Genomic DNA, 22,762 nt, shown 5'->3' with positions numbered 1-22,762 from the left:
TGCTGAAGAAAGCAGGATTACTTACCAGTATGTCTCCTCATAGAAAGGAAAAATCCTTCAGTTTAGAGCTCAAGTCCTGCTTCTGCAGAGGATGAAACAAAATATCTTTTTGTTTGTTTGTTTGTTTTTCCTCCTATTCGCTTAAAAATTTAGCCTAGGAGAAAGTTGTCATGATTGAATTCAGAAAGCATATGCCAGAAGGAAATAGAGATTCAGATGGAATATTAAATTAGGGTAAATGCTTTGTGTCACAAGAACCATGAAAAACACAGGAATTTAAGGAAGAACATATTTTAATGTTTGAGACCAGTCTTTCCGAGGTGACAAGGGAAATAAGAACTATTACAACAAATAACTATTAACACAATTCAATCCTTGATAATCTTTCGTATGATAATTCCTTTATTGTCATTTACATCTCTTAATGCTAGCACAAGATTCTGAAGTTGCCAAGCGTAAGTTGCATGTAACTGAGCAGAAAGATCACAATCTCCCCGTATTGCTAGAAGAGCTTCAGGATGTGGAAGATGACAAAGTTCTTAAACATGAAGAGCCAAAATGTGCTAAAAATAATGTCCATTTGCATAATTAGTGATAAAATATAAGCCCATTTGCTATAAAGTAAGAAAATGGTTACAATGCCTGCTGTTGCTGTACAAAGGATTCCACAGAGAAAGAAACTTAAGTAATATATAATGAATGGCTCTTAAGGCCAATCATTTACTTTCCATTCTTAAATGTCTTTCACAATTGGTGGCACTCATGAAATGTGATGTACTGACAGTCCTGGCGTCAGTCTATTGCAACGAATAGGGATGCTGATGTTTTCCCTTGATAAAGAAGACAAGCGTTCAGGGTCCAACATTTGTTGAGAATGTGCACTGTGCTGAATTTGCCACCAGGGAACCAGTTGGTGAATCAGTACCAAATAAAAACAATTGGTTCATGCTTGAGCCAGGTCCATAGAAACTGAAATCAGTTTGTGAACATGAAGAATTTTAAAAGGCTCCAGTTTTGTGTTCAAAGTATAAATTTTTAATAATATCTTAAAATCAGAAATATGCTGCTGCTTAGTGCAAAAATAATGCCACCATTTCTTCAACTAGAAGCTGTGTTTTGTAAAAATAAAGCATATTTAATCTTCATTTTGTAGGTCAATAGTAACAATGGCCCTGATGTAGCTGGTACATAAAGGTTGAAACTCATTTACTGCCTGGAAAATAGAAGAAATGTTATTAATCAGAAAGCAGTGGGAAAATCCCTTACGGATTTTAATCTCGGGGTGCCTGGGTGGCTCAGTTGGTTAAGCTTCCAACTCTTGATTGAGGCTCAGGTCATCAACTCACAGTTGGTGAGATGAAGCCCCGCATCTGACTCTGTGCTGTCAACACAGAGATCCTCTCTCTGCCTCTCCCCCACTCATGCTCAGGCTCTCTCTAAATAAATACATATTAAAAAAAATAATTTCAATCTCCCATAACCTGCCCTAGACAATAATGTATTAATTACTTGTGACTTTTTGTTATAATTAGCTAGAAATAATCAAGAAACAAAATGTCACTGGGGCACCTGGGTGACTCAGTTAAGCCTCTGACTTAGATCACGATCTCACAGGTTTGGGGTTCGAGCCCTGCATGGGGCTCTCTGCTGTCAGCAAAGAGTCTGCTTTGGATCCTCTGTCTTCTCTCTCCCTCTGCCCCTTGCCTGCTCACATTTTCTCTCACAAAAATAAACATTAAAAAAAAAATAAAAAAAATTAAAAGTCAGGATTTTGCACTAAAGCTATATTCGTACTTTCAAAGGTGATAATTTCATTTTTTTATTCCATTCCTCCCAGAACTTAAGATGCAATGTAGTAATCTGCTTGATGCAATGAGTAATCTGCTCATAGGCCTTATTTACTCATTCAGTCTTTGTGTTTTAATTTACATTAGCTATCTCAAAACTTGGAGGATATATTGAAAATGGTAGTTGGGTAGACAAATCTAAAAATGTTTGTAGGCTAATTTTATAACCCCTCTTTGGTAAAATGAATACAGGTAATAATTTTTGGTATATACTTACTTATTTTACTTTCTTTGATCTGCACGCACAGTATGAAATCATAAATGCAACAAACATCACCACGCCAACACTGAGTAAGGTAATTTCTACCAGGCCAAGAAGGTTGATTTTTCCAGTCACTCTTTTTCTAAACATTTCTGCCTTCTCATCACCAATGGTACCAGTCTGTAATAAAGTTAACGATTAACATGATTTGAATAGATGAGCAAAGCAAAAGACTTAAAACCTTCCACTTACATATCACTCTTTCCTCCAAATGCTTGCATAGGTGTTAGTCATCTGTATGTTTAAGATAAACTAGGATAATTCACTTTGCATGTCAAAGGCGGCAGTAAATGCCAAGGTAGAATACTTAGAGAGTGAAATATAATCCTTCCCCCACTTTGCACATGTTATATAGCACTATTGAACATGCTAGGCTTCACTGATCTTCAGAATGACCTTATAACATCCTTTCCAAAAGATGCTCCCTTTAACCAAGGGAAGTGGCAAGGTTTCAATAGTTTCAATCGCTCTGAAGTTTTATGTACTGCATTCCCCAATTCTGGGGCTAATTGATATCATGGTTTACACTAAAATTATGTCATCAGGGAATAGGATAGACTGCATACACCTATTCTAACCTGGCCTTTATAAGTTTGGTTGACTTTTATTACCAGTATAATATTCACTGAGTCTTGAGTTATTTGGAGTTACATGTATGTATGACTCTTTCTTAAAATAAGCACTATGCCAAGAAAAAGTGCCTAAAGATGCATTTTGAAAATAATCTAAAATGATAGAAATTGCTTTGATTTTCTAAAAGAAAAATACTGAAAACTGATACAACTATGTGATTGGGTTTTCTCAAATATATATATATATTCATCTATATGGGCAATGAAAACATATACAACTTCAAAAACTATACATATATATTTAATTTTGAAACACCAATGAAGTTTACTGTTTACTGATAAAAATACTAACCTCATTAAGCCAAAGAATAGGCACAATATAGTTCCGCTTAAGACCCTTTAATGCCCTGTAATATACATTAAAAGTAATTATGAAAATATATACTAATATATTACACATACACAACAGAAATTTCAACAAGTACTAGTGTAAATATATGTTCAGAAATTAGTTGCTTTTGCAACTTGGTTAAGTTCCTTGATTTCTGTTCCCTGTAACAAGTCATTTGAATGTTAATATAGCTGTTCCTCAGACATTTTCCATGCTTACAAATCTGTTTAATACAGATATATAATTAGATTAACTTTTTCTAAGCACAGATTTTCCCTTTCAACAAATTCTACCCAGGAAGGTAAAATATGAATTCTGGAAACTATGGTCATGGAAGTATCTGGACAGCTAGCAAAATGAGAGATACCACCAAATACTTAAATTAAAACATATCAAAATATGTGTAAATATCATTTCTATAAACACTAGGCATAATTATAAATTTAAAAAATTATCATAAGCATTTAATAATTATTTAATAACATTAAGCAAAGGGAAGTTGAAATTTTATATTCTTTCCACTTCTTATAAGAATGTGAGTTAAGTCTATGAAAAGAAAATACTACAAAAATCATGCAGTGATAACCTCACTTAAGAGACCTACTCAATTTTCTTTGCTGGTTTGACCAATATGTTGATTTGCAGCCGTTTTGCAAATCGTAAAGTGAATCCAGTTATCTAAAAAGAGAACAAACTAATTACCAACTTTAAACAAAAAGTTGCAATATCCAAACTTACTTTTATTATTATGTAAAATTTAATATGACGCTACTACTTGAAACTTGTGAAATTAATTGGACATATTAAATTATTACATATCTATAATTACATGTGTATATGCAGGCATATATATGTATGCGGGTATGTGCACACATAATAACTTTGTGCAACAAAATGTCAGGTCTTTAGTTAGATATGTGATATTTAACCAAATAGCTATCTATAATTACATGTGTATATGCAGGTATTGCATACACAATTTCTTTGCCCAACCAAATGTCAAGGCTTTAGTTAGATTCGTGATAGTTACCTAACATGATTTTGGTAATCAGCAATATGGAAACACAGAGCTCATATAATTAGATTCTTAAACTACACAAGGCCAGATATATATTCAGTAAAAATCCATGTATCCTCAGTGTAATTATACTAGTTGTATCATTATTTAAAGTGACACATGACTATTAAAATTTTGACATTTCATTTGACTTTTGAAGAGGAAAATATCAAAATCATTTAAAACTTTAAACTGTTGAGTTACAGGAATTTTTATTGATTTTTCTTGACCCTAAGTGAAATAGATCTTGCCCTGAATTCACATAATACCCATAAAATATCTTTTAATTCCTCATAATACACAGTATCTCTTCATATAAGCAGTATTTACAGTTATAAATTACTATTTGATGATTATTTTATACATCTCAAATTGTTTTAAGCCAATTAGAATCATTCCCATCATTGGTATTCCTGACCTATGAACCATTAGATAGGCATATAAATTTCCATATGCTGAGAAACTGAAGTTTAATTACCTTGACATTTCATAAGCAACAATAGAAAGAAATAATGTCATTTTGACTGAAATAATAGTAATATATCAAGATTGTGATTCAGTAACTGCAATTAACAAGGAGAGAATTTACTTTTTCCTTCAATTTAATGAAATCAGATCAATAATATGTTTGCTTACAGGTTCAACATCTAAGTATGTGCTATGTTCGTCTTCATTTGGATTTAAGCCTTCAATGGGTTCTGCAATATCAGGACTTGAATGTAGAAAATGAGGAAGTGAAATATACACAGGTTTTCCTGAAAACATTTTAAGAGATATTGGAGATAAATAATTTTTCTCATTTCGCATACCACCCAAAAAATATTTCCTTAAAAATAAAACAAACTTTTTTTAATGTTTATTCATTTTTGAAAGAGAGAGAGGGGCAGAGAGAGAGAGAGGAAGACACAGAATCAGAAGCTGGCTCCCGGCTCTGAGCTGTCAGCACAGGGCCCGACACAGGGCTCAAGCTCAGAAACCACAAGATCATGACCTGAAATTAAGTCGGATGCTTAACCAATTGAGCCACTCAGGCAGCCCAAATATAAAAATTTTAAATAAAAGAATGCATAACTAGGCTTGAACAATGATTGGGGAGTGAGGGTGGGGGAGAATTATATTACCTGATCACTATTGTACAAAAAGAAAATAAAAATTTATGCATCATCCTATTAAACAGTAAGTTAATGCCTGCTGTTCTTCCTTAGATGTCAATTTTCAATATGTAAAGATGAGCTGCTGAGCATAAAATTTCAATCATGTTCTTGTTTCAGGCAGTAATAAGTCTGTGAATGAGAATTAATTTAAGAGGTCTTCTTTTTTGCCTTCACATTGACTCCAATATGAAGGTGAGCTAAATAAGATTCCAAGTTTTGTTTTTAAGTCAATTCTTCTTTCAGAGACATATTGAAAACATATTTTTATATACCAATTTCTAGGGAAGAAAAATCTAGAAATATGGCAGATGGACAAGTTGGGATGTTCAAAGTACTCTAGGAATTATTCTTGTTTTACCATCTATTTGAAAGGAGCCCAGGAAACCAACAAAATGAAAAGTGTAACTGTGGAATGGATACAAGCCACATATTCAGTAAGTAGTTGATATAAAAAACATATAATGAATTCATAGAACTCAAAAAAAAAAAAAACCACCAGATAACAAAAAATGGGCTAAGGACCTAAATAGACATTGTCCAAAGTAGCAGGGAAATATCAGTATGGTTTTACCTAATAATAACTAAGTTTCACAACACTGGAACACAACTGGGACCTCAAAAACAAAACAAAAATCAAAGCAAAATTATTCTATTACCACGCTTCCTTAACTGTCTTCTTGCTTTCTCGCTTTAATTTTAAATTTTGGTTGAAAGGGATCTTGGGTAAAAGTTGCATTTTTTAAAAAATGTTTATTTATTTATTTTGAGAGAGAGTGTGTGCACAAGCAAGTGGTGAAGGGGCACAGACAGAGAGGGAGACAGAGAATCCTAAGCAGACTTTGTCAGCACATAGCCCCACGAGGAGATCGATCTCACAAACCTCAAGATCATGACCTTAGCCGAAATCAAGAGTCAGGTACTTAACTGACTGAGCCACCCAGGTGCCTCAAGGTTGCATTTTATTTTGTGTATTTTTTTCAGTGTTTATTAAAATTCTATTTATTTAACATGTAGTGTAAAACTGGTTTCAGGAGTAGAATTTAGTGATTCATCACTTACATGTAACATCCAGTGCTCATCAAAGTGCCCTCCTTAATACCCATCACCTATTTAACCCATCCGCCATCCACTTCCCCTCCAGCAACCCTCAGTTTATTCTCTGTACATAAGAGTCTTTTTGGTTTGCCTTCCTTTCTTTTCTTGTCCCTTCCCATATGTTCATATGTTTTGTGTCTTAAATTCCACATATGAGTGGAATGATATGGTATTTGTCTTTCCCTGATGAACTTATTTTGCTCTGCACAATACCCTCTAGCTCCATCCATAGCACTGCAAATGGCAAGATTTTACTCTTTCTGAAGGCCAACTAATATTCCATTGTATATATGTGTGTGCGTGTATGCATATATGTGTGTGTGTAAATGTCCATCTAATGATGAATGGATAAAGAAGTTGTGGTATATGATATATCTTTATCCATTCATCAGTCGATGGATATTTGGGCTCTTTGCATAGTTTGACTATTGTTGATAATGATGCTATACACACTGGGGTGCATGTGCCCCTTCAAATTTGTATTTTTATATCCTTTGGGTAAATACCTAGTAGTGCAATTGCTGGGCAATGGGGTAGTTCTATTTTTAACTTTTTTAAAAAAAGTTTTTTAATGTTTGTTTATTTTTGATAGAGAGAGAGAGAGAGAGAGAGAGTGAGAGAGGAGAGCATGCATGAGCAGGGGAGGGGCAGAGAGAGGGGGAGACACAGAATTCGAAGCAGGCTCTAGGCTGTCAGCACAGAGCCCGATGCGGGGCTCGAAACTCACGAACCATGAGATCATAATCTGAGTCAAAGTTGGATGCTTAACCAACTGGGTCACCCAAGGCGCCCCTATTTTTAACTTTTTGAAGAACCTCCAGACTGTTTTCCAGAGTGGCTGCACCAGTTTGTGTTCCCACCAACAGTGTAAGAGGGTTTCCCTTTCTCTGCATCCTCACCGACATCTGTTTCCTGTGTTGCTAATTTAGTCATTCTGATGAGTGTGAAGTGGTATCTCATGGTTTTGATTTGTATTTCCCTGATGATGCTCACTCATCAAGGCTTCAAATTATATCATGGACTGTGACACTGAGAACACTTACCTTCTTTGCATCTGCCAATGTCTAATACACCATATGATGTACAGTTATTGGAGATAACGGTTTCTGTGCAGAAACAATGGTTATCTGGATTTTGAAGTGGAGATGCAAAGGCCATGGATGGAAGAACAAATCTATAGACAGGGATTCCTTTCAGGTTAATTTCAGCTCCAAACACAGCATAGATTGACCTAAACACAGAGAAAAAAGAGCTTTATTCCAGGAACCTAAACTACATTCTAGAGATTATTTTTTCCGCTTATTTTTAGATTATATTCTTGCTTTAAATAAGAAAGATTAGATACTTGGGGCGCCTGGTTGGCTCAGTCAGTTAAGCAATTGACCTATGGCTCAGGTCAGCAAATGACCTATGGCTCAGGTCATGATCTCGCAGTTCGTGGGTTTGAGCCCCACATCAGGCTCTGTGCTGACAGCTCCAACCCTGGAGTCTGCTTCATATTCTGTGTCTCCCCCCCCCCCCCATGTCCCTCCTCTGCTCGTGCTCTCAGTCTCTCAAAAATAGATAAATGTTAAAAAAAATTAAAGATTGGATACTCTTGTTAGAATTTTAAATCCTCATTTAATTCACATGAAAAAAACTTTCTTGTGAAATTTTAAGGCATACCAGGACACAATACCTGAGCGTGAACTATTCTTTGTTCTCAAAAGCTTCCAAGAGCAATTTTTGCTTATGTATTACCATGGATTATTTACACTGAAGATGTTTCTCATAGTTCATTTCCTCGGTAGATTAAATATTTATATGACTTCCCTCAAATCCTTTATTTGTGCCCAGGTTACAGGAAATACAATTAAAATTTCTTTCTTTCAAAACTTAATCCTGGAGAGAAACACCACATACTCACTGAGGTACTTGCATGTGAGTTCTTGATATACATCTCATTATTTACTGAGTGTGCCTCCATCGTTTACTTAGTATTCACCAACACCTAGGCAATGTGCGGGGGCTCTATACCTATTTCTTCTAATCCCCACATAACCCTATATGAAGAAACACTGCTCTCTTCAATTTTACAGATAAGGAAAATACGGAGATATTTTAAATGTTTGCCCATAAACATATGATCTTTAGGAAAAGGGCTAAGAGTGAACTGGCGTGGGTTCCAATGCTTATGTGATATCTACTGGGTTCCACCGTTTTTAAAAGAGGCTGTTAATGTGACATTAACATAGTTCTGTGACAATGGCATCATCTTCTCTGGACAACATTAGAAAGATGGGGATGACCTTCTAGACATAATTGCTATTGAATATACTACTAGTTTAGTTTTTTTAAAAAAAATAGTTCACGCTTCAAAATGAGAATAAAATAATTTGCATTATGTAAAATATCCTCCTGCAGCCCTCAATTTTTAGAAAAGTTAATAAGCACATTATCAATTCCATATTGTATTTATCCTGAATAAATCAAGAAAAATTTCCCTATGTGTATTTTAGTCTTCTCAGAAAACATAATTATTAAGTATAAGCTTCTTGGTCTGTGCTTTGTCACTTGAGGAAAAAAAAATTCTAAGTTACAGAAATACATTGAGCGTCTTGGTCTTACCTGCAAATGTCAGAAGAAAAGAAACGTAACACTCGCGTCTTCTCAACAAAAGGTGGAAATGAGGCTGCGTCTGTTCAAAAATCAAGCCAGTGGCAAGGGATTAGATGTAATGTGTATCCTAGAAAAATCTAGAAATCTCTATTCCAGTATGGTCAATAGAAATATAATGCAAACTGTAGATGTACTTTTTAAATTCTTTAGTAGCCAATTTCTTTTAGGAAAAAAACAAAACAGATATATATTTTTTTTAACCCAATGTATCTCAAATGCCATCATTTCAACATGTAATCGATCTAAAAATTAGCAAAATCCCATGTGTATTTTATATTTATAGCACATTTCAATTCCTTAATAGCAACACAGGGCTAGCAGCTACCATATTCAGTAAGTCTGTATACTATATATATTCATTGGTATTTAGTTTCATGTTAAATTTCCCCACACCTTAAAAATAAATATTTACAAAAATAATAGCAAAATCACATGTTGTTAAAATTGTGATTGTGTTTGTTTTTGAAATCTCCCCACCCTTTAAGGAGAGTGGCACTTTTATTTCTATGAAATTCACTTAGGACTTCAGTTAGAGTTATGTTTTTCTTACATTTTATAGGGATTCATTCGTCTGTCCTAATGGTTGAGTAATATTTTAAAAATTTATTAAAATTCTCTCACTAACTAGAATTTCCTCTAACTGCTTTGAAATATATCCATCACCTTACAAAAAGGATTTTGTTGTATTTATTGAATTTCTACTATGGTTATGATCCATGGAACACACTGGATATATGAAGAAATCACTCGATAACTCCTCTATTAGCGTCTCAAATAAGTATCACTAAAATGAGCCACAGAACTGAATGTGTTTGTTGTAAACAGTGCCCATCCTTCAATTACGCTTCAATCTTGTGATCTTATTACATTTCACTTATACTCTTGTGATCAATGAAATAGAATATCACAGTGAATTTGATTGTGGTATTGAGAGCATTGGATATTAGAGTTTAGTTTAAACTCCCCAGATAGGTGACTCAGTGGACATCATCTCCAACTTGCCTTTCCAACACTTTAACCATTGAAGGAAAAGAATACATTAAAAAGCTGTAAGAATTATTACTGAAATATCATTGAAGATTATGCCATAATTATTTCTAACAAGTACCATGGAAATAAGTACAAGATTGCAGACTTTTTTTTTAAACATTCAGATGTGTATCAATATTTTCATGTTCTGTCTCTTACTCACTGAAGGTGGAAGGGACACTTCTATACTATGACTTTTTCAGTTTTGTTGGTTGCTTTTCCCTGAGGCCATCAACCAAGAATCTCTCTCCCAGTGATCACATCTGAGTCCTCTGCTCTGTCCAATCTCCCTCTGATCCTCATTTGTTTTCCTTCTTTTTTCCTCTTAGATACTTTTAACTTTATGCCTGATGCTCATGTACTTATATTTTTGTGATTAATGAATCCTTTACCTCCCCTTTTAAAACTTTTTAGCTTTGGACAGAATTGTTTAATAGCTTTTTTTTTTTTTTTCTTTTCATTACCATTAAGAATCCATTACTATTAAGGAGCAGTACAATCTGTTTCTCTGTATTTAAAGTCTGAAATACTACACTTATGTAATTATTGGAGTTAGTAGTATTAGGACACTTGACAATTTATTTGCAGAAATGCTTTGTTTAGGGATTTCTTGAAACTTGCTACAAAGCAAACTCAACTGTGTTTTTGCTGTTGTTTTCTAGAAGACAGTGGTAACAAAATTAAATAGGCATGTAAAGCTCAACAATACCTTTGGGAAAGTAAATACCCTGTGTTTTGTTCTTATTCCCCACCCTTTACATAACTTTGTATTTAACTTTCTTCATCTTTAATATATTGTTTTCCTACAGGGTACTGCCTTTGTAAACATCATGCTTCTCTGTCTTTGCTTCTGCATTGCTGAGAGCTCACCTTATCTCAGGTTTTAATTACCTCATGGTATTGATCCCCATTTGCTTTTTAAAACCTTAGTTCTTAAACTAATAGGTCTACTTGTACTTTGCTTTTCTTCATGGAGAAGAAGCAGCCAAATCTAACCATGCTGCAAATCTAAGTTCCTTCTACTTTCTTTTCTCCCCACTTCTAGTTCAGAATATTCATTTTTGTACACATTTTTCATGGTTAGTGGGCATGAAACCTGTTAAGTTTTTGTTTTTCTTTTTCTTTCATTCTGATCACCTTATTCGGAAATACAGGGCTGTCTTGCAACTTCACAGTTTCTACTTCTGCTTGAAATCTCACTTGAAAGTAGATTTTACCTTTTGTAATTATCTTCATTTTTAAAATGTTTCAATTTTAAATCATTTTCTGTACAGTATTTATAAAACATGTGAATATTAACTACTTTTCTAAGTTTTTCTTTTTGCTCTTTTACTTCTGTTGCCATGAAGATAGTTCATGTAGTCAAGGTTTTACTAATCAAATGTTTCCCTAGTAATGCAGTAAAGGCTAATCCTCAAGGATTAATCTTCAGAAATCCCATCACATTAGGCAGACATTTACTAAGCCTGTGTAACAATAGACACTCTCAATTATGTCCTTGGGATATAAAGATAGGTAAACGCATACCCTTAACACTCAGAACATTGTAAGTACAGTGGTGGAATTTGTGGGAGAGAGGGAGGTGGGTTCATGGTGATTATTACCACAAAACAAATGCCCTTACCTGTACCATTAATCATGTCACAATAACTTGGCCAATAGGAGAGATTCCTTTGGAATAAAAAGAAAGGAAATGAATAAACGTTCTTTTTTCTAGAGTACCTTTCTCATATTAGTCTATTATGATTCAATATTGCTAAAATAAAGATTAGATGTGTGACAAATGCTAAGTTTAAGCAATGTTCTAAGTCCTGTGGTTTATGTTTTGTTTGAAGGTTTCATCTTGTTGAGATAAATTAAGTGCCCAATACCATTAAGTGCCAGATTATAAAATAAAAAGTGCCAAATGTTAACACAACTTAGAATAGAAAGCAGTTCTGAAAAAAGAAAAAGGAGAAATACCTCAGAAATTTATATCTCTACATAGCAGAGAATTTTTTTTTCCATTTGGAGAAATGAACTATTTGGTAATATGTTGAGTTTTCAAAATATATAGGTAAATATGAAGTGGTTTTCTTCATATTTGAGGGAGGGAGTATGAGGGAGAAGAGGGGTGTAGGGAAGAAAGAAAAGCTGATGTCGAAGAAAGAGATGGAAACATATAGATCATCAATTTATACTTTTCTCCCTTTTAACTCTTGCATAAGCTTGCATTAAAGTAGGACAGAGTTGGGGCACTGGGGTGGCTCAGTTGGTTAAGCGTCTGACTTCAGCTCAGGTCATGATCTCACAGTCTGTGAGTTTGAGCCTTGTGTCAGCCTCTGTGCTGACAGCTCAGAGCCTGGAACCTGCTTCGGATTCTGAGTCTTCCTCTCTCTCTGCCCTTCCCCTGCTCCTGCTGTTTCTCTTTGTCTCAAAAATAAATAAAAACATTAAAAAATAAAGGACAGAGTTTATTAATTTATATACTGATGTCTAAGTAAGATATATGTATATATAACTGGAAGCAATAAAAATAGTAGTAAAAATTTCTCTGTATCCTCAGCCACTTTTTGGTGATGCAAAACCAGGTTTTTCCCCACTGATAATGTATCATCTAGCGAGATGTCAAGGGAAGTTGTTGCTTCTTTTTTATTAAAAAAATTTTTTTTTCTAATTAGTCTCACTGTTTATTTATTTTTATTTTTTTAATATGTTACTTTTTTTTAAACGGAATAAACTGTTAACCATGCTCAGTCTTGCCATGATCAGTTACATTAAGCTTATCAAATCTTAAACTGAGGTGGAATTCTTACTCCAATTAGAAGCACTTAGTAACTCTCCTCAAAATATCTCTGTAATATTGAAAAGGCAAAAATGCTTGTGTTTCTCAATATACAGTGATGTGATTTCATTGCAATAAGCATTTAGGAGTGTGAGTTTTCCTCCACTATACTTTTCTATAAAAAGATGTTAGTATGGAATCTATAGAAGAAAAACTACTACCTAAGTGAATATTTAATGGTTGTATGCAATTTTTAGATAAGGACTCAGTGTGAGGCAGTGGTTACTTGTATTAATTAATAAAAACCTTTAATCTCTCTGAATTTTGATTACTGTATTCTTTCCAGGAAATAACTGATCCAAAGCATATTTATTAACCTTGATTAAAAGAGAAGATGACTTTCTTCCCTGACATTTATTGAGATTCTTCCTTTGTTACATGATAAATTTACATGATAAATTATGTGTACTCTAGATGATTAAGCAGGAGCTAAGGAAAAAAGCAAATCATGACTATCTACTATTCATTCAGAATAGTAGCATAGTAGTAATCCAGTAGTAACAAGATAGAATAGTAATCATTCTATTACTACTTCAGAGGAGGCCTGGTCTTTATTTTCAAGTTTAATATGGCAACTTCAGAACTATATTTGCAGTACTAATTCCACTTTTGCACTGATAAAGGTATAAAATGCTGATTTATCAATATAGCAAATTAAGAAATTTTGAAGGAAAACGCCATGACAACATCTGCATGGATTCATTAAGTTTTCAACTTAATAGAGACACATGAAGTCATGCTGTGGAATGAACAATTTTTATTTGATAGGCTCAATATAACAAGTTAAACACACCCAGAAAACTATGTTTTTCTATCTGCTAGTTGATCAGCTGATGTAATGCTTTTCTTCCTTTCATTTGTGGCCGTATGAGTGTACTGTGATGGTGGCCATGCAACAGAGATGGAATTCACTTTGGATTTCTTTATGTAAGAGAACCTGTGTACAAAGGTAAAGCTAATTCTATAGTGAGGCTGATATTTAGCAACTATGCACTAGTGACCAGTTGTCACAACTAGAGGGTTAACACCTCAAAGAACACGAAGTTCCAGGGCTGAGATATAGGCAGATCTGGACCATAGTTAGTGCCTGTGCCTTAGCAGTTGTTAAATAAATACCCCTCCTGCTTTGGAGTTCACACACTTTACCTGGATACTTACTTTTTACCTTTGTAAGTGTCAATTATGGCAACTTGGTTTATGTTGTCTTTCCCACTGAAAACTGTATAAACTCCATCTGCAGTGTTGTTGTACTGAAAAGATATGTACAAGAAGAAATTACTTCTAGGACAAGTCATAGTTTCCAAGTTATAAAGTATGTAACTCATGTTCATATTTTTCAAATACCAGTTATCGATAATTAATAATTATTTTATGTGGCCTGAAATATATATGCAATCAAGTTTTAAAATTATTGGTCTTTAACACTTTAAAAACATAGGCTATAAATGGCACCTCAAATTTGTGCTAGGGGTTGAGACAAAGGAAGAAAGACCAATACCAGAAGTTGCCATGATCCAAACTCTGGTCATAACTAAGCTAGTAAGGCAATTTTGATCACTACTCCTATTATATTGAGGTAAGGGGATATTAAGAAAAAACTTTGAGAACAAGGGAAGACTTCTAGAGGTTTTCTAAATGTTATGATATTTTTTGTTTTCTTTCTAAATGTTATGATCTTTAACAAGTGGATATAAAACTTAGGCCTACAAAATTAAAAATGCAATCAGCCAAGGAAAGATGTTAAGAGTTTTTGAGTCAAAACATAGTAACTGAATCTCTGATCCTTTAAAGCTTTCTACATTCCTGTTTAGTGGCATATAACCTTTCAATCCTAAACACTATCTAAAAGTAAAATAACAACAATAAACTGGAGAATATAACTAATATCACATATAGTGCCAAATAAATCAGTCAAAATTCTAATTCAATAGTTAGCTTGTCCTATTTATAATTCAAAATATTAAACTATAAGTACATTGCCAAATTCACTTTTTATTTCATCTGCAAACTGCCATATCTTTGACAAAGTGCATTAAAATAGGACATTGCTGATTTGTCAATCTCACTGTGTTCCAATTTAGGCTAACTTTTAAATTTTTATTAACACAAATTTGTGAGAGTTCTGGAGAAGGAGGAATGTTAAGATGAATACATTTAACACAAAGAAAAATACAGTATTAAACTTGATTTTTTGATAAGGGGAATCAAAACAGAAAATATTATTCGCAGCCTTATTGGCTTACAACCTATTTTAGACAATTGTGTATTTATCAAAGAATGGAAACCTAATTAAATCTCAGTTTATTCATTTTAAATTTAATTGTTAAATTTAGATGAGTAAAATTTTCTAACTACAGAGCCATTTGAGATAGAGACTTTAAAAAATTAGAATAACCTCAAGATAAGTAAATAAATAAATAAATAATAAAAATAATAAAATAAAAAATTAGAGTATCTACTCCCAGATCAGAAATCATGTGAACACACTAAGTTGTAAAATTATAAATTGCCAATGTCATTATATTTATCTAAGATATAAAAAATCAACATTCACATTTGGTACTCACAGGAAAAAACACACCAACTGTCGTGGAAATAGGATATGGAACCAAACTCAAGAACGGATCTTTATAGCCCCACAAGAGCTCTTTCACAGTTCTTTTTTGAAACATGGAAGATTTTGACTTTTTGATAAGTGAATTGAGTACCACTTGAACAAATGTATTTGGGTAGAGATGGGGTGCAGCCTATAAAAAAAAATCAGTTTGAGACATCAATTTTAGTATCATATTTTTAACACATAGATGGATTTAATACGAGCCTTAAGTTTAATAGAAACAAATCTAACCTTATCTTTAAAATTACTGCTCAATCTTGCCAGGACAAAAAGTACAATTTATCTAATCCCTAGATGACTACATTTCTCTGCCTCAGTGCCAGTCACAAGGAGACATTTAAAATTCAACCCTATTTTTTTTTTAATGATAAAGTAGTCTTCCAATTCAGTTGTTATGATTTTGTCATTTTTCCAAATGATGCTAAATCCATTCAAAATAATGACATAGGAACATATTTTTATTAAAATGACAAAATGAAGAATATCTGATGAGAGTTCTAATCATAAGATCCACTACAGTGGATCCTAGAGTATTTCAAAACCAGTACTTTTGTTGTTTGTCTACTTACTGCTACAGCCAGATTGAGAACAGTCCAAGTGTCATTCTCTGTTCCAGCTGATAGTGAAGGCTCGAAGATGGCCTCATTGGGCTGAAGAAAAGAGACTGTGTGGTTCTCAGGATCGTGGGTTATATTTCTTTTGGCTAGATAACGAACTCTGAAAACCAGAAGTAAATAAAATTCAAAATAATTGTCTCAAGTGAACAGGTCTCAAATGCCATCCATTCACATAACAAATAATTTTTGAGTATATAGAATACGTCACAAGTGATGCCAACCAATTGGTTTAAAATGACAAGTAAGCCAGTGCGGGGTCTTTAGTGTATTAGAGGTGATCCCAAATCTTCACAACATAGGAGAAGTAACATGTGTCATTATGAGAGCTTATGCAGAGTCCAGGGGGAAACCCAGAATAAATATAAATCCAGGTTTAGGACTGTCATAGTGGGAGTAATGATAGCCATTTTGGTAGCAATTCCACCCAGGTGGTCTGAATGACAAATAGAAGTTTAGGTGGAGTGGGGTAAAAAGACCCATGGTGTATTGTTAGAAATACAAATTGTTTAATTTGGATGGATTGCAAGGTGAGAATAAGGAGTATCATGGGAAATAGAGCACAGAAGTAAGCAAGATCTCAAGCATAAAAGAGTTGCATCCTATCCTCAAATGTTTGGCCTTGATCCTGAGGGTAAGGAGGAGACAGAAAGGTTTCAGTAGGGGAATGAATATTAAGAGTACATTTTCCTAAATGAGAAAGAATGTTCTAAGTACATAGCGTATTCAGCACTGGCTTTTCCATATTTTCTAGTACTTTAATGAGAATGAAAGATAACTAATGGAATATAATTTCCATTTTACAGGTCAATTCCCCTCACCATTCCTGCCGTATATTAAATACTTATTAGTTCTAAGCTCCTGGCTGTAAAATGTCTAGGCTTATAAGTACCAAATACCTTTTAGGAACATGGGGAAGGGTGAATGAATAATCTTCATTATTATGAAGAAAAATCTTTTCCAAATACAAGATGTTTATTGAGACAAAATGAGGTATATATCATTCATTTCACTATCATATATGTGAATGTCCATACATGAGATGAATAGATAGCTAAGGTAAAGACTGAAAACCCATGGACAAGGAACAACATTTCACTCCGGTGTAATAAAGTTGTAAATTCCTGAAGGGTAGGGATTATGAGTGTTTTGTATCCACAGGCAGAGTGCCTGGCACATATTGAGTTCATGATAAATAATTTTTTGCATGAATAAACAAATTAGTTAATGGCTCACATTCTTTTAAAAGAGTTCACAGTACTATAGAAAATTTATTTTTAATATAATGTCATCAAAGCTTTATTATTTATTCTTCTTGAAGTACTGTAGACATACCAGGAATATACAAATACGAAAGAGCACCCAAGACAGTCTGTTACTAGTCAACTTCTAGTTTTTCTTACATAATTGTATTTTAAATTAGAGAACCTACTATTAGCATTTAAAATTGAAGTACTTTAATTTTTAGTAAAATTTATGTATGTAAAATAATTGAAACAATAGCAAAATGTTACCCAGATTCCAATTTACTTAAGTTGTACTTACAACATTATACCAGTAGATGGCACTAAGAGAAAAATCTTTTAACTGAGGCCTGTGTTTAGAAAATACTTTTAGAAGGAGAACATAATCGCTCAATTCTTTTGTTTAAAAATTAAAATGTACACAGATTTTGGAAAGTGTTGGTTAATGAGGTAAAAGGGAGAAATTTGCCTTAGACTTTGCCCCAAATTGCTTTCTTTGTACTCCTGCCAAAGCCAAGTAACTTAAAAAAATAAAAGATGAGGGGTGCCTGAGCGGCTCAGTCAGTTAAGCCTCTGACTTAGGCTCAGGTCATGATTTCGTAGTTCATGAAGCCCCATGTCGTCGGGCTCTGTGCTGACAGCTCAGAGTCCGGAGCCTGCCTCAGATTATGTGTCTCCCTCTCTCTCTCTGCCCCTCCTCCACTCACACTCTGTCTCTCTCTCTCAAGATTAAATAAACATTAAAAAAATTTTTTTTAAATAAAAGATTAATGTTGGACCTGAGAATATTCTCAAGGAATTAATGAGTCTTCATAGAGACCACGTAATTTACAGTATGTATAATTAAGATCTCAATCCAGGCAATTTCATGCTTTGACCAATGCTGTACCTTGTCAAAATTTCAGTAAACTCACTTTAACAGACATCAGCCAAATAAGCTGTGGTTGTGTTTGAAGAGGGACATCCTCCTACACTTCCAATTTCAAATGTATTCAGGGTATAATTTATAGGGAGGCAGGTTCAGTAAAACTTATTAGCTGTTAGGAAGAATATGAAATTATTAACTTTTTCTGAAAGGTAATCAATTATTTTCTTATTATTTAAGGTATCCAGACAGACACTAATGACTCCATTTTGGTGACATCTTAAGATGAACCCTAGTTTAGAATTCCCTTTAACATTGTTATATAAATGGGATTTATTGTTTATAAACTTTAGCTGCAAATCCCACTTCCCTAATTCAACCTTCCCCTCATTGCTTCTCCAAGTAAATCTAAACTAACCCTTTTGTCCCTTAGAGACATAGGTTAAAGTCTCTAAAAAGTAACTATGTATTAGCTGTCTAGGGCTAGATTCAGTATTGTTTGTTTCTACATATCTCAAGGAATATCTTTAAAAATAAAAAAAAAAATACCCCTGCAAAATAAAAGTGAAAGAGTTCTCAAATTCTAACAACTATTCAGTTTCCTCACACGCATGCAGTTCAGTCAAGTTATACTTTTTTAAACATTTTTTCTTAGATTATTATTTCTTAACAATTTTTTTTGGAGTAAGATACTCGCATAGGCTTTTTTTTTTTTTTTAAGTTTACTTGTTTATTTTGAAAGAGAGAGCACAAGCAGGGGAGGAGCAGAGAGAGAGGGAGAGAGCAAGAATCCCAAGCAGGCTCCGTGCTCTGTGTTAAGCCGAGCACCGGGTTTGATCGCATGACTCAGAGATCATGACCTGAGCCATGAAGCCATGATCAAGAATCAAACACTTAACAAACTGAGTCACCCATGCACACCTCATATAAGTTTTTGATAATAACATGGTAACTTTAAGACCATGAAAAAAACATTTTCCAAGGTTTTTTTGTTTTGTTTTGTTTTGTTTTGTTTTTTAACAATGAAAACCAAGTGTTCTTCAACAGTACTGTGAATAGTCACAGACATATGCACAGAGACAGGAGACTTGGGGACAATTGCTAGGACAGAAAAGTCACCACAGCCCTTTGTAGCTTATATATCACATACTATGGCAGCAGCCACTACCTTCACAACTACTGTTATTTTATTATATTTTGTGTGTGAGTAGTCAATCTAAAAATATATTAATGCATGGAAAAGAAACTATATAGACTATCTAAAACAGATATTAAAACTACGAGTTATATGAAATCATAATAAATATGTAATTTTGTGATAAAAACTGATCAAACTAAGTAACTAGTTGTAATTATCCTTGAGGGAAAATCACACATTTGTATAACAAATGATACAGCAGGACTTAATGGTGTTCCCACATGGATATCACAAATCTAATCCTTGGTTACAGTTAGTGCTTTTAGCACCTCAGTCCCCCCTGTGTTACTTCGATAGTTGGAGAAAACACATAGTGTATAATTTAAATAAGAAATAAAAATACACACAAAAATCTAGGAGGTACCATCTCTTAGGTCTGTGTAAACATAACAATCACTTCATATCCCTTGGTGTCAGTTTTTTAGTATACAAAATGAAAAGTCCTAGCTAATCATTCCCCTCTAGTTCTAATACCCGAACATTCTATTTAGAATTGTGTTAAACTATTAGGGTATATAAGAGAAAGGCATAGCATTTTGGTCTCAGTTCTGGAGAAAATATAAGAATGAAGCCACTGAATCAATATAAACACCCATATGACTTGGAAATTAGTTTCTATAAATCCTTAGCAGGTACTGCGGTTACATAAAATCAGTTTAATTCTGTGGTTCTCAAAATTGAGTAAGTACTGGAATCACCCAGAGGATTTGTAAAACTCATTGCTGGGCTCCAACCCAAGAGTCTCTGATTCATTTGATCTGGGAAAATCTGCAGATTCTCAGAATTTGTGTTTCTACCAAGTTCCCAGGTGAGGCTGTTGCTGTCGGGGTGGGAACCACACTTTGAGAATAACTGATAAAATGTATACAATTTTAGGATCTTAAAATATTCTGGTTCTTAAAATTCTGATAAGATTTTTTCTATTATGCATGCATATGTCAGAGTTGTTGAGAATATATGTCATAACTGTAAAACACCTGTGACTTCTTAAATGTAGGGTTGTTATCTGATACTGCTGAATTTATAATAAAATCTATATTTCTTATTAAATCCTTATCAGGATTCCATATAGGCAGAAACAAAATATTTCATGATATTTTACTGGGGAACAGGAAGAAGTACATCTGAAAACAATGGCATTTTTCAAGTGGAAGTTTTTCAGAAATATGTATGGTCAAGGAAAGAATGCCACTTATTTGTGAGGACTCACCTGTACGTGTAAGGACCTCTTTGTTTAACTTTAATTTTGCTGCTGTTAGTTACCACTTCCTGTGGGTTTTGCACATCATAGATCCAAAACTGTCTGTAAACTTCTGTGCCTGTTTTAACCCAATTTTGATAAGCAATGGTACCTTCCTCGAGTACAACCTCCTATGAAAAAGAAAACAAGTTTGGGTTATTTCTCTGTAGTAAATATGGGCACCTCTGGGAGTTTATAACTTTGTTAGCCAAGGCAAGGACTAAGCTCAAGTACCTTCTTCATGTGAACCTTGCCACACGGTTGCAACAGAAATGTTTTCAAAAAATTACTATAGCAACCTCTTTTTGTCAACCTTTTACAAAGGGAATCAGGGTACAATATTGCAGACATGGCTGTTGATGTAAGGCCAACCATTGGCAAGCTTTAGAGTGACCCTATATTGCAACAGTTATAACTTATTAAGCAAATTTTATTAAACCTAACAAAGTTCCTACCAGGTTGAACATTAACTTCTCTGCTGTCCTCAGATTGATGAGACAAAACAGAAAAAAGAGAGAAAAATCTGGTGGTATTGAAAGCTTTAACTTTTCTTCAAAAGTTGGACACTTCAGAAGATGATCACTTAACATTTATTCAATTTAAAAAAAAATTTCTTGGTGAAAAACACAAATTTGACTTCTTCTCTTCAAAATCCTTCTCAATCCCTAACTTAGTATATATGTGACAACTAAATAAGACATGTTTCCAGAAGCTACAACAGTCTAATGTTATTATTAAAGTTATTACTTACACAATAAAAGGATGAAATGAGGAGATTATCCTATTATTATTTTGTGGAATTTGTTAAAAATCACCAATGCGCCATGTAGTAAAGATAAACAAGTGGGGAAAAAAATGTCAATGAGGTAATCACAAAACCTCATGTTAGAAACGTGTTCCCTTGCTTTAGATGCTGTGGAACTGGATGGAAAGTCACCGAACCACTCAAGGTCAATATCATTATCTATAAAAGAGGTGGTTATAGATGATCTCCCAGTTTCCTTCCCCGGCTTTCACTCTCTTAGCCCAAAGTCTATAAGGCTATAGTAACTAGGGCAAACAAAGGTGATTTGGTAGCAGGCAGTATTCCCAGTTAAGCACCTTGGGAAGAATGCCTAGAATGGAAAGCTCTACCTTTGTGCTTGAGGAAGAGGAAGAAAAGTATTTCACAGAAAATGAATCCCAACAGATCTATGAATACAGGAACAATCTGATCTATTTGTTTCCTTCACCTGGAAGCATCAATTCATAGAATGATGAGTCAGGAAAGGACATTGAACAATATCATATTTTCTAGGAGAGAACACTGAGGCTCTGAGGAACCAGGTGGCTGGCCCATGGGTAACCCAGGCAAATAATAGCAGAACTGTGATGAAAATCCTAGTCTCTGACTCTTAGACTAGTCCTCTTTCATACCATGCTATTACAGTCTTTTAGTTTTCCTGTCACCTCTGCACTTAGTTGGTAGAAGTAAGATTAAGTTTCATATCTTCAGGATATGTTACTTATTGCTTAATCCAGAGAATAAGGAAATTCCTTAGAGATGAACAGGGAACCAAGCTGAAATGCTATTACAAAATCCTGTGCTGTTGCAATGCATTTTCACTGGGTTCACTGTTGTGCTCATGTTGATGTTCGACCATTACTTTTTATGACCAACTGTCTTTGAAAAACTTTTTATTAGTTCCCCAAAAGTCTTATTTCCAATAGTAACAAGCTCCATATTAAGACACAGTTACATGCAGATCAAGCATGTAAATATGTTTGATGAGATCGTTGAAGCTGAAAGCTATGTTAATTTACCAATTTCAAGAGATTTTATGAGGGGAAGATACAGACGAACTTACACATTACTACCTTTGCACTATACAAATCTTAAGGACAATGCAATATCAATCATTTATCATACACCTCTTAAGGCACACATTTTACGTTAGTTCTTAATGCAATAAACTCAATAAATGTTTACAGAATTGAAAAGGAACAGTGATGGAAGATACTTGGCAGGGCAGAAAACCTCCCTAACTCTAATGTGTGTGCATTTAACATCAAAAGACTAGAAGTGCATCATGCCTTTCTTCTAAAGGCCAGGAAA

At 34.0% G+C, this 22,762-nt stretch overlaps 1 protein-coding gene and 1 long non-coding RNA gene across 3 annotated transcripts in view; one reads left to right on the top strand and one right to left on the bottom strand.

Moving 5' to 3' along the window:
* Positions 1 to 358: 358 nt before the first annotated feature.
* CD36 (CD36 molecule) overlaps positions 359 to 22,762 on the bottom strand; it is a 53,189-nt gene continuing 30,785 nt past the window's right edge. For both annotated transcript variants that reach the window (XM_007076785.3, XM_007076784.2), the window contains exons 4-15: positions 20,638 to 20,798; positions 16,076 to 16,223; positions 15,457 to 15,636; positions 14,048 to 14,139; positions 11,690 to 11,736; positions 8,986 to 9,055; positions 7,422 to 7,609; positions 4,766 to 4,884; positions 3,677 to 3,750; positions 3,034 to 3,088; positions 2,065 to 2,229; positions 359 to 1,213 (exon numbers count right to left, since the gene is read on the bottom strand). In XM_007076785.3, coding sequence (XP_007076847.1) covers positions 2,065 to 2,229; positions 3,034 to 3,088; positions 3,677 to 3,750; positions 4,766 to 4,884; positions 7,422 to 7,609; positions 8,986 to 9,055; positions 11,690 to 11,736; positions 14,048 to 14,139; positions 15,457 to 15,636; positions 16,076 to 16,223; positions 20,638 to 20,798 — 1,299 coding nt within the window. In that variant the 3' untranslated portion in view covers positions 359 to 1,213. The remainder of the gene's footprint in view (positions 1,214 to 2,064; positions 2,230 to 3,033; positions 3,089 to 3,676; positions 3,751 to 4,765; positions 4,885 to 7,421; positions 7,610 to 8,985; positions 9,056 to 11,689; positions 11,737 to 14,047; positions 14,140 to 15,456; positions 15,637 to 16,075; positions 16,224 to 20,637; positions 20,799 to 22,762) is intronic.
* LOC122233289 lies at positions 5,242 to 20,639 on the top strand. The gene is made up of 3 exons (XR_006210837.1): positions 5,242 to 5,475; positions 5,566 to 5,717; positions 20,488 to 20,639. It is a non-coding gene; the product is annotated as an uncharacterized LOC122233289 (long non-coding RNA).

This window comes from Panthera tigris, chromosome A2, assembly GCF_018350195.1.
Source record: "Panthera tigris isolate Pti1 chromosome A2, P.tigris_Pti1_mat1.1, whole genome shotgun sequence".
In the NCBI taxonomy this organism is placed as follows: domain Eukaryota; kingdom Metazoa; phylum Chordata; class Mammalia; order Carnivora; family Felidae; genus Panthera; species Panthera tigris.
Note: the sequence above shows the minus strand (reverse complement) of the source record. Positions and strands in the feature narration are given on the sequence as shown.